Source organism: Vidua chalybeata, chromosome 1, assembly GCF_026979565.1.
Source record: "Vidua chalybeata isolate OUT-0048 chromosome 1, bVidCha1 merged haplotype, whole genome shotgun sequence".
Lineage (NCBI taxonomy): Eukaryota > Metazoa > Chordata > Aves > Passeriformes > Viduidae > Vidua > Vidua chalybeata.
In genome coordinates this window covers 29,937,684-29,949,405 of record NC_071530.1, presented here as the reverse complement: position 1 = coordinate 29,949,405, position 11,722 = coordinate 29,937,684, and the positions used below count along the sequence as shown (strand labels likewise).

The 11,722-nt window shown below is 34.6% G+C and overlaps 1 protein-coding gene across 5 annotated transcripts in view; it reads left to right on the top strand.

Annotated features, from left to right (window-relative positions):
* The window catches only part of SNX13 (sorting nexin 13), a 64,649-nt gene extending 54,638 nt beyond the window's left edge, over positions 1-10,011 (top strand). For all 5 annotated transcript variants that reach the window (XM_053948137.1, XM_053948144.1, XM_053948130.1 and 2 more), the window contains 6 exons: positions 505-666; positions 1,839-1,910; positions 2,777-2,922; positions 4,679-4,747; positions 5,847-5,959; positions 6,438-10,011. In XM_053948137.1, the coding sequence (XP_053804112.1) occupies positions 505-666; positions 1,839-1,910; positions 2,777-2,922; positions 4,679-4,747; positions 5,847-5,959; positions 6,438-6,685 (810 nt within the window). In that variant the 3' untranslated portion in view covers positions 6,686-10,011. The remainder of the gene's footprint in view (positions 1-504; positions 667-1,838; positions 1,911-2,776; positions 2,923-4,678; positions 4,748-5,846; positions 5,960-6,437) is intronic.
* Positions 10,012-11,722: the final 1,711 nt, after the last annotated feature.

Genomic DNA, 11,722 nt, shown 5'->3' with positions numbered 1-11,722 from the left:
GTTTGGACTGAATTCAGAGTATATACTGAAAGAAAAATTGTAACAGTTTCTGTGAAACTACTTTATGTTTTAAATTATACTTGCCATGATACATACTATTCCAGTGCTGTTTAGAAGAGGCATGTTGCAAAGATGAAGAGTTGAAAGCAGAATTGAAACATCTGGCAGTAGAAAGCTTGGAAGGGAGAAATGGTGTTGAATGGAGAAGAAAAGGAAAATAAATTTAAGCTAAGAAAAACCAAGGGATGGGAAATGGAAATGACTCAGGAAGACATCTGTTGAAAGATGTGAATAGCTGCAGTAGGGATGTAACAAATGAGAAATATAAATGGAAGTAAAATTAAAAGTGTATTCTCTATTCTGCATTCTGTAATGAAGTTAAGTAGTTTGAGTTGTAAGAACAACTATTATGTTCTTGTTCTCTGTGCCATGCTTCTCATAGTGTATTAATATGCTGGTGTCCTCATAGATTATACAATTCTGGTTAAACATCTTCCCCTTCAGATGGACACGTTTGTAAATCCACTGCGTAACTCTATGAGAAACGTATCAAATGCAGTCAAGTCTATCCCTGACAGCCTGGCAGAGGGAATGACTAAAATGTCAGACAACATGGGTAAAATGTCAGAGAGACTGGGACAAGACATAAAGCAATCATTTTTCAAGGTAAGAATGTATTGATGGTTAATACATGCTAGTAAATCAACAGAAGAGTCACTATTGACACACTGAAACTAATGTTATATAGGAGAGTCAAGTCATTAAACAGAAGACCAATCTGTTTTGTACCTGCATCTTTTTAATAAGGTTCAGCAGTGATTTTACTGCAAAAATTGAGGTCTTTGCAATTAAGTAACGTGTTTTAAGATAGCATCTACAGACTGTTACAGTTCTCCACTTAATTCAGTAAAGTAACTTGAGAAGAACATGAGATTCCTGGCTTATTTTTAACTAACCATTCTCAATCGGCTAATTTCCTGCATCTGCTGTTTTAGTTAGGGGAAAAAAACCATATATTTTGAAACTTAGAATAAAGACATATCCCCTTTTTTGCTTATTCCCTGCTGAATTCTGGTTTAAATTTTTTTTTTCTGTCTTTCCTGCCATCTTCCCTCATCTCTTACATTGATAAAATATAATACTTTAGAGGTGAGGAATGGTAGTATGGTATGCAATTTGGAAGTCCTATGAAAATAGTTATGTTCAGAACATGTTCATCTTTTCTTTGTTTCTCTGGTCTTCCTCTTCCTGTATGTAGCTGTAAGGTCTGTGGTTTGTGCTATCAAAGCAGTTATATATGGCAGATGTAGAACAGCAACTGAGATGGGGGAATTAACCCTTAAATCATGAAAGAGGATAATAAATTGGGGCCTGGGAGGATATGTGAGTTTTTTTAATTACTTGCAGGGTAAAATGACTGTCTCTGGACTTTATCATTGCTAGTAAACTTCCTTGGTGTGTGACTAGCAATATAATTGCAGTTGTACTTGCTGGGAAGCCCTTGACTAGGCAGGAGTCAAGATCAGCATGAAATATCAAAAGAAATCTCAGTCTCATAAGAGTTTTTAGGTGTTTTTCAGTTGAAGCACTAGGCACTTGATAAATCAGATGTGGATTGTCTTAAAGGTGTTGATAATCTGGGTAGCTATACAAAAATGTACAGACTTGATTATTAGTTTTGGAAGGTGAAAGAGCTGCTGTGTATATATTAGCTTGCAGTTACTGTTGACCAAATGTTGTTTTATATTTTCATAACCAAACTGTTTATGATTTTTTTCTCATTTATTCATACCCTAAAGTACTTTTTACTTTCATTAACACAGCCTTTTTTATTGCAGGTGCCACCTCTGATGCAGAAAACCTATTCAGATCCTGAACATTGCCGTGTTGCAGCACCAATTGATGACAATGTGAGTCTGATGTTTGTCCTTTCAAAGTTGACACTTCTAAAACCAAACTCATTACTTATTCTGTATTGAGCTACACTTTTATTGTTTTCTGACACTATACCAGGCACATCAGAACAGTTCTAAACTTTTTAAAAATAAATTTGCATACTTCCTTTTAAAATGAACATTTTTGCTAGCACTAGAATGATTTGCACAACATTGGAATGACTGTGAAGTGTGCATGTACTACTGTTTCTGTGTTTTATGGCTGGGGCGTTTAGTTTTTTGATTTTTTTCTCTTCTCCTTCCAACATTGTTTTTTGTAGGCCAATCTGTGTAACATTATCTACTAAAAAAGTAAAATTATGATCCTTTTCTTAATCTTCAAGCATAAAAGCACAGGATAGTTATGCAGGTTACAATGATGTCTAAATAAAAAGCAGTTAATTGCAGTGAAATGTCACTGTTTTTAGTGTCCGTAAGAAAATGGTGCCCAAGAAAAGCTCATTCCTGAGTTTTTCTGTAAGGCAGCTGGAAGCACAGCAACGAGGAAGAGGTCAGGGATGATGTCTCTTTTTAGGACATACTTATATGTATTAATTTTATTCAACTTCCATAATTACTGTTGACTTTTGAAATAGCTGCTTCTTCTTGTCATATTTTAAAAATTCAGTGTATCTGGTTTTATATTTAATTTTCAGTCCTTCTTTGCTACTAATGATGTAGAAGATTTAGGGACAATTTCACATTACAGTAAAATACAGAGTAAAGTGTTTGTCATTGTTGTGCTTATACTGAAATGTTTGACAGCTAAAGTAGCTTCTAAAACTATATCTTTCTTGAACTGAAATAAAAGTTTACTCTTTATTCTTTTATTTGGTGGTCAGGTGGATGACAATATTCCGCTGAGAGTAATGCTCCTACTTATGGATGAAGTCTTTGATTTAAAGGAGAGAAATCAGTGGTTAAGAAGAAATATTAAAAATCTGCTTCAGCAACTTATTAGAGCAACATATGGTGACACAATTAATAGGTACTGCTTTTCTTATATAGAGCAATCATGTGAGTGACACCGTATAGTATCTGTCTATACATCCTTCTTGATGATACTAAATTATTGTGCTTTAAATCTGCATGCATTCCTCCGTGGAGAAAATCAATAAACTGAGTGCGAATGTGGTGTACAATGGAGATTAAACACAAAACATTATTGAAAGAAAAATTCCAGTAACTTTTACATGCCAGAGAACTTACAAAGGAACTTTCACGTGTTAGAGTTCACGTTTCTGTGAATGTAACTTAATATTTATGCTTTTTGCCCTGTTTTACCACTATACCTTTTTTTATTAATATTATTTATTACTTTCTGCACTTTTTCTGATTACATCTCTTTCATGCCACAAATGATACACTAATTCACAAATTATGTGAACTGTACTGAGTTGCTGTGTTAAGCTTTTGCTCTCACACTTAAAAGATGGAAGTGGGAAAGAAAAAGGACTCCTATGGGGTCTGTTTTGGCCACTCCATGTTCTTTGTACTTCACATGTACACTTATTCATGCAAATGCAAAGCCAGTTAATAGTGCTAATTAAGTAATGCTTCTTGCCTTCAGCTTAGAAATATACAGTTTCCAGGCTTGCCTTCTAATAATTTGTTTCTGAAATGTGAGCAAATATAAACAACAACAAATTCTAGAACTGCATTGTTACTCTCAATTTAGTGCCGTGAATCAAAAAACTTAATTTCTAGATGGTGAGAAAGAGCTTCCTATTACTTTTTTTCAGGACATTCCTCACTGTGTCATTTCTTTTCACCCTTAACAATTATATTTGTGATGTTTTTATCATCACTGTTAAACTTACAGACTTGTGGAAGCAGTAATGAGGTAACTATGTTGTAAAATAGCACAGGGATTTCTCAATTTTATGGCCAGTTGAAAACTGTCTTGAGAACTGTACTTCCAAGAACATGCTGCCCTGTTGAACAGCTCTGAATACTTTTTGCTGTTTTCAGATTGTAGTATAAGCAGCAGTTTCTGCACAGGCTGCTGCTTCCTTATTGCAGAGATGGCTGTAGTGTATTTCTAGTTTGCTTCTGCATTTAGAACCATTTCAGATACTCATGGCCATACCTTGTCCTGGCAAGTTCTTAGGATTTAATAGCATTCTGCAGAAAAATCATCTTGTTCTGTTTCTTAGAAAACTAAATTCAAATTGTAGTTAGGGAAACAGTCCTGGGATTGTGGTGATACACAGATGCATGTATCATTTCTGTAAGCATCCTAGATTTGGATATAGAGCTATATGTATGGGTTGGTGAATGAAGGCCTTCACCATATAGAGCTATATGTATGGGTTGATGAATTATCAGTCTGTATCTCCTGTTAAGGATTGTGAAGTAACTGTACACATTGCAGCAAGTATTTTGAGATTCTGAGTAGGTCCTCTGCTTACTCCTTGAAGAGGAGCCTGAAGAGGAGTAGTCTAGAAGCAAGCCAGTTATCTAATGCTGACAGGAGATGCAACAGCAGCTTTGCAGCCAACTTCATTATCACATATTTATCCAAAGAGAAGAAAGCTTTAGCTTTAGGAAGTGATCAGTGAACTTAGATTTCTATCTTGAGAATCAGTGTTTGCCTTCCTATTGTGCAGTATTATAGAACCTACTTACAGAGTTGGAAAAAGTTTAAATTATGCTTTGTTTTCCCTAGAATGCTCATTAAAATGCTTCACTTATGGGTTTCCTGCTTTAAAAATTAAATAAGAGACTTGTTGCTTTGATTTTAGAAAAATAGTTGATCATGTTGATTGGATGACATCTCCCGAGCAAGTAGCAGATGCAGTGAAACGCTTCAGGTATGTCTTTTATCACAGATGTTAAATACAAAGCACTCACCAATTGATGTCTAATATGTCTTCCTTTTCCTCTTACATGAAGAAATTATTATTCTCCAGAATACAGCTGGATCATACACTGCTTTTTAGACGTTAAGTGAGAGAAAGCAATTGTCACATGGAAAAGAGTATTTTTAAGTTTTCTCCTCTACCTTAAAAACTTATTTGTCAACCAGTCTAGAAGAGCTAGGGTACAGGCATACTTAGAAATTTCATAATTTATCACTGTAGTGATGTAATATCTTGTTTGCCTTGATGAAGGCATGTACGTGCCTTGCTTTTAAAGGCAAGCAATTAGTGCAGAAAGAGCCCTAGCTCTGAGATAATGTTTCACTTTGGATAGATACAATGGAACTGAAGTTTGAATTTGAAACTATCAATATCCTAAAAGTTTTAATGGCTTCTACATTGGTGTTGAGAAAATGTTACACACTTTTTTTCTTTCCGTATATTTTGGGTTTTTTTTGTTGGAGTGAAAGTCAAAGTAGGGTCATATATTCTCCGAAGGGTCATACTTTACAAGTGTTCTGTTACTCTTTGATTAAACTGTAAGAATGCTTACTTTTTATTCAGAAAAAAAATCATCTTTCACTGAGGAAGAATAGCTTATTAGAGGCATGTCTTTTGCACTGGACTTTCTACTACACTGAAACTATTTCTTCTCAGCTTTAGCTTGTTGAAAGGCTAACTGCTAGTTTCAAAATTTTGAGGGAGCAATTAATAGACCTAGAACCTCAGCAGCAATAAAGCCTGCTAAAAGCAAGGCTTAGGTCTGTTTTATGTAAGAACTATGTGGTATTTGAGTAGTTTTGATTTGCATTATTTTATTAAAATTTCATTTCTTCTGATTCTGTACAAAACGTATATGTTCACTATTGATTGAGTGTATGGTACTACTTGCTTTTAATTTCATCTTCTTCATCATTCTTCATTTTTTTTCTTAGGTTGTGTGCAAATTATTTTCTTGTATTTATTTTATGAGATAGCCTTGAGAGATTTAAAAGAGCTTTTCACTTGATAAAATGTTAATGTATTTTTGACAGATTTGCTTTTGTTACAGAGACGCTTTTTGGCCCAACGGCATTTTAGCAGAAACTGTTCCACGGAGGGACAAAGCTATTAGAATGAGAACAAGAGTGGCAGGGAAAACCAAATTGCTGGAGGTAATGCCAGGTAAGTGAGTCTGGGATTAAAGCCTAATAATCCATATGATATATTGTTACTGAAATTAATGTCAGGATTCTTGTTGATTGTTTTAAGTACTGCACAGAAACCTTGATAATATGAACAGTATTTAAATAAAAAGGTTTCTAATTATTAAAGCATTGGACATTTTCACGTGTAATCTCAGTAATTCTCTTAGAGCCACCCCAGCATTAATTTTCTAGAGGATTAAGTTGTGCCTAAAATGGGTATATTCCAAACCAGTCCGATTTCTTGTAAATATGGTTCCCACATGTGTAGAGTATGAGTGAAGTAATTTTCAGAAATGGTCCCTTCTGTAAGAGAACTTTTATTCATGTTGTGTAGAGTCACTGTTACCTCAGATTTCAGGCTACATAGTTTGAAAGACTTAATATTCAGTTTAAGTTTGTTGTTAACATGGAAGTAGAATGTTGCTTAAACTTCTGTGGGACTTCTGTTTTTGTAGATGAACTGAAGCACATCATAGGCGCTGAGACTACACGGAAAGGCATTCTTCGGGTCTTTGAAATGTTCCAGCATAGTCAGCTGAATAAGAGAATGGTGTATGTGTTTCTGGAGAGATTTCTAGAAACCTTATTTCCACAAAATAAGTTCCCTGAGCTGTTCCACAAACTGCATTCAAGGTCAAAGCAAATGCAGAGATATAAGCAGAGACTACACTCTACTCAAGCGCCTTCCTTACAGAAAAGGTGACACTTCAAATCCATTTAGCTGGTGTTTGTTTGTCCAGGATTAATTTCTTGGGCAGATTCTCTGGGGCTTCAAACTCACATGCCGTCATTTCTGCACCAGTCTTCTAGTGTCACATATTAGATTATTAATGCATCTGTAAGACCTGTGGATCTTCTCATCTTCACTTGTAGTTCAACCACGACCAGAATGGTTTGTGTGTCTTAAATGATTTGGTGCGTCTTCATGCAACATTGGGAAGAAAACTGGCCCAGTATATCAGAATGCTGATCCCTTCTGTTCCTGAGTCGATGTTTTGCCAGCAATGCAAAGTGCCAGGCTGTTCAAGTAAAGCACAACTATGGTGAAACAATTGAAGAAAAGGGTGTTTTGGCACTGGGAGATAGTGCAATGTGTGAGAGTCAGGTGGAATTGTTTGGCGTTAAAAGTGTTGAGGCTCTGTAGGGCTATTTTAACATTCCTGTAAAGGCTGAATTAACTGGAAAAGCAGTCTGTGGAATAGCAGGTTGATAGGAGCAGGGAGAAATAGCTATAGCCCCATCATAAAAGTACATTTATTAAATAAAAGTGGAGGTAAGGTGGCTTGTATGCCATATTTGCATCACCTTTCATATTTTGAAAATTAAATTAACCTTATATCTAATGGGGGTTTTAGTAAAAGCAGAGGTGCAGTAGAAACAAACCATTCATTCTGATTATTCTGTAGTGTTTAGTGGCTGTATGCTGCTCTTACAGCACCTGGCATACATTTTGCATGTAACTTCAGTGGAGAAGGAGCATCATGTTTATGTTCAATTGGTCTATTGGAACATAAGTCAAGTTGGTATTTGTAGAAGGAAAGGAATATATGTTTCAAAGAGGATAGATATAATGTTAGAAGATGAGGAAATTGCACTAAGACACAGTTTACACACAACTTCCCACTAAAATCTGGAGCATTTTTGGGATGTGAAAGAACTATGTCCTACTGAATTGAAAGATTCCTTATCTTTTAGTGTGTAAGCCTCATATGGAAAAATGCTAGAATTACTTGGTTCCTCACAGGTAAAAGATTTCATTAGTCATATGCAAACACTTGGAAATTTCTGAATGCATCTCAGTGTATATATGAAAATAAAAAGGAAATAAAACTACAATATTTTTTTAAATAATTTTTTTATTTTTTGCATAATGTAAAATTTTAATAAAAATTTGACATCAAGGCCCCACATCCATCTGTTTAGTTTCATGGAAGAAGTTCTGTCCGATTAAAAATATAGTAACATTTGAATAATCCTGTTTGGCCACAGCATATCTCAGTTTGTGTTTTCTTTTTCATAGTCCCCAACTGTTTGAGCACTACTATCTTGACTGAATAGAAGGTAATCTTTTAAAGTCCCTTTTTTTTCTGAACACTAAACACAGGGTAAAATACAGTTATGGATCAAGGATCCCAAGGATCCTTGTTGTAATTTGTGTGTTAATGGGAGCAAATGGTCCTTTTATGAAAGAGAGAAACATAGACCTTTGATGAAAGCATTCTGAGACAAGATAGAAGGCTCTCAAAGGACCTCGTTAAATTGACTGACACTTCTATATTGATAATTTTTCTCATGGACTCTATTAATGAAATGTAGCCTTTTATCATACTACTTAATGATGATCATATTGTACTGTTAACATTCTCATACAGTATGCATGGGCTCAAGTGCACTTGTTTTTTTCTTTATTGCAGAACTAAATGCTGTAAATTAAATCCCTTTCTTTTGTAATCCCTAGGAAGACAACTTGGTAAATATAGAAGAGCCCCTCTCCCTTCCTCTCTGCAGGTTCTGTGGAAGTGTGATGGTTAAATGCTTTTGAATTTAACAAAATTCTTGAGTTCTGTGTGAAGTAATCAACATGGCCAGCTCCTATTGTTTACATGCCTGTATCTTCTTCTGTGAGGGTGCTCATGCATAGCTCATATCTGACTGATGAAAGATCATTCAGCAGCTGTTCTTGGTGATACAGTAAATATCTCATTAATCCTACCAAATCTAATTTATGTCTTTTAAGTCACTGAATTTGTGAAGCAGTATGAAAATGGGAAGTTCAAATACTGTTATGTCAAATCTGTGGAACCTTTTATCTATCTGTAGGTACCATGAAAAATTTCAACAGGATAGTGATAATATACAAATTTGGCTTTTTTTAAATTATTTTTTAGTTATCTGGTACATTTCTGTACAAAAAAAATAATATCTCTAGGAATGTGAACTAAACATAATACACCATACTTATTAGTCATTTTACTTAATGAATTTATTACATATACCTATACACACATTTATATAGGCATGTGTGCATATGTATATATGTATTGAAGTTTTATCTTCTGTATTTAATTACAGAATGTGGCTTCCTAATTCAGTGGTGCCTCTTGGCTGGCAAGAACTCTCAGAAATGAGTACTTTTTGTTAAAGCGAGTTTGTATGTATCTTTATTTAAAAGGTGTTCCTGTCAACAATTTGAAGTACCCACGCTGTCAACCCATGCAGCCTATTATCCTAGGAAGTCTCCAAAACCGAATGTTAATATACAGCACTTAAGCGTCTGGGTGTATCTTCTGGCCTTTAGGTGCTGTGACTGACCGCTGAAAATTGTGCCACTGTCAACAAATGCACTTGTTTTAGCCTTAATTATTTTTAAGATAAAATGAGCAATTGAATTTTTCATTTGGTTCATCCTCAAGCTTGTGCTGCTGGTGTTTGCTAGAACTAAACAGTTAATTTTAAGTGCTACCAGAATGTGTACCAAAATGAAACTATATAAATTCCACAATCTGAATTTTAATTTTGTGCAATATTTTCATTTAATGCATGTGTATTTGAATAGCTGTAAAATAAATGAATTTTTAATGTTCTGAAGTCTAGGTTAAAAATGTCTTCTCAGGTGAACAATTCTGCATTCTGTTGTTACTTTAGTTTATTTAAGGACTTGTTTTAAAAGTCTTACTTGTTACTCCTTTGTTAATTCCTTTGTTCTCAGTGATCCTTGCTCGCCTGAGCAAAGCTCATGTATTACAAGGGAAGAATCTGAAGAACACATCTCATAAACTCATAAAGCTGTTATAAATTACTTGTGCATATCATTGTACAGTAAGTGTCAGCTGTGTGCCTAATTGTTCTATTGATGCTTTTCCCCTCCCCTCCTCCTCCTCTCGTTTCTGTAACAAAGAATGAACATGAAATGGGCTGCCATGGTCACTTCTACTGAATGGCAGAGGACTCTGAATTTTTTTTGGAGTTTGCATTTATGTTCTGTCCAATAGAAAGCTAAAAAATTACACTAATAAAGTATTAACAGGATTAGTATGAGACTCCATTTATTTTTCAAATAACTTTCTCACTAGCAGGTACGAAAGGTCGCTAAAGATAAAACTATTACTGTTTAAATAAAACACCTATTCTTTGAATTTTTTTAATGTTTTAAAAACTGAGTTTACTTCTTAACAAATTAATCTCTACATTCATTTTTGACCAGTGTTTGCAGAGAGTACTGTATTTTAAAAAGAAGCAGAAACAATGGGATTGTATGATGTAAGATGGGTTTATATTGCAGGTTTTTTAAATCTTCAGCTCTTTCCCCCCGGGTTTATTTTTGCAGCAGCTGGGTCTACCATGGGATCGCAATTGTTACCCTTGATGTGTTTATTCCAGCTGTTTCACATTCATCAAAAAGATGTCCTGAGCTAGAGAGATGTTAGTTCTTTGAGTAAAGTGTTTACCACTTTTGCTACAGGATATAGACGCATATCAGAAAGTTTACTAGCTGATTGGAAGTTCTAATTTGTTGAACCTGTTATCCTAGGGTAATTTCATGGCAAAAATACACTCCATAATAAGCTTATTTAAAAAAAAAATCTTTAAATTATCTACCCTTTGCTAACTGAGGGTTATATGTGTCTTGTGGCTTATTTAAATCTTCAGTCTGTCACATTATTTAATTTTGGTTTTGATGTCTAATGCAGTGTGATTGCTAAAGTTTATTTAGAGTTCAGTAGTAGCATCAGTCTTCCTTGACATGACACAAATTCCATAATTTATCTCTTGGAAGAAGAGAAATTACATCATGAAAACAATTAGTTCACTTTTGTTATGTATTTCAAAAGAAACTAAGCTTTAGTAAACACTTGAAACATGTACACCACTATAGTGTGTCCCTCCCCAAAATACGTTTGACTACTTTTGTATTCAGAGGTTTCAAATAACTGTTTCCCAGCAATTTGAGATACTTGCCATGTCTCTGAATTACTATGGCATGTTGGGCTTGGGGTAATCTGCATGGGTCAGTTAAATAATTTGATACCTGGTTCAGCAAGGGCTAACTGGAATTCTCATTTGGCATATTAGAATTAGACTAGTCTGCAAATTAATTCTGAGGTTGGGTTTAAGTAGAGAACAAGATTATATTGAATTTGTTGGCAATCAAGACGTACTAAATGGAAATAAGGAATGTAGATTTAAAAAACTGTATTTTTCTTTCTAGCCATAACACTTTTAAACATTATTCCAAAGTAGTCTTTAGAGGTTTTTATGCTGAATTTTCTCAGCTTGAGCTCTGAAAACATGTTAATTCTGAATTAAATTGAGAGGTAACGATGAAATTTTTGTTACCAACTTTTGGGAGTTTTAGGTAAGAGATTATCAAAATTATTTGAATTGGAAACATTCTTCTTCATTTGCAGCATGTGGAATATGGTTCTGCAAGTTACCTGGTAATTCCATGCACAGAATAGCCAGAACTTTCACTTTGGTTCTTTTTTTTAACATAGCCAGCCTGTATTAGGGTAAGTACAAACCTTTGCATATGTCATCTCCCCTACAGGTTTGTTATTTTTTCAGTGTGACGGTGAAGTTGGAATTTGATTATCAAAGGATTGTTTTTGTTATCAAGAACTTCATACAAAGCATTCCCTTATAGTCTGTTGAAAAAATTGGTTTCACATCTTACTCAATTTTCTTATCTATGTTGATTTAAAACACTGGTTTTCCATTAATCCTGAACATCATTTCTGCA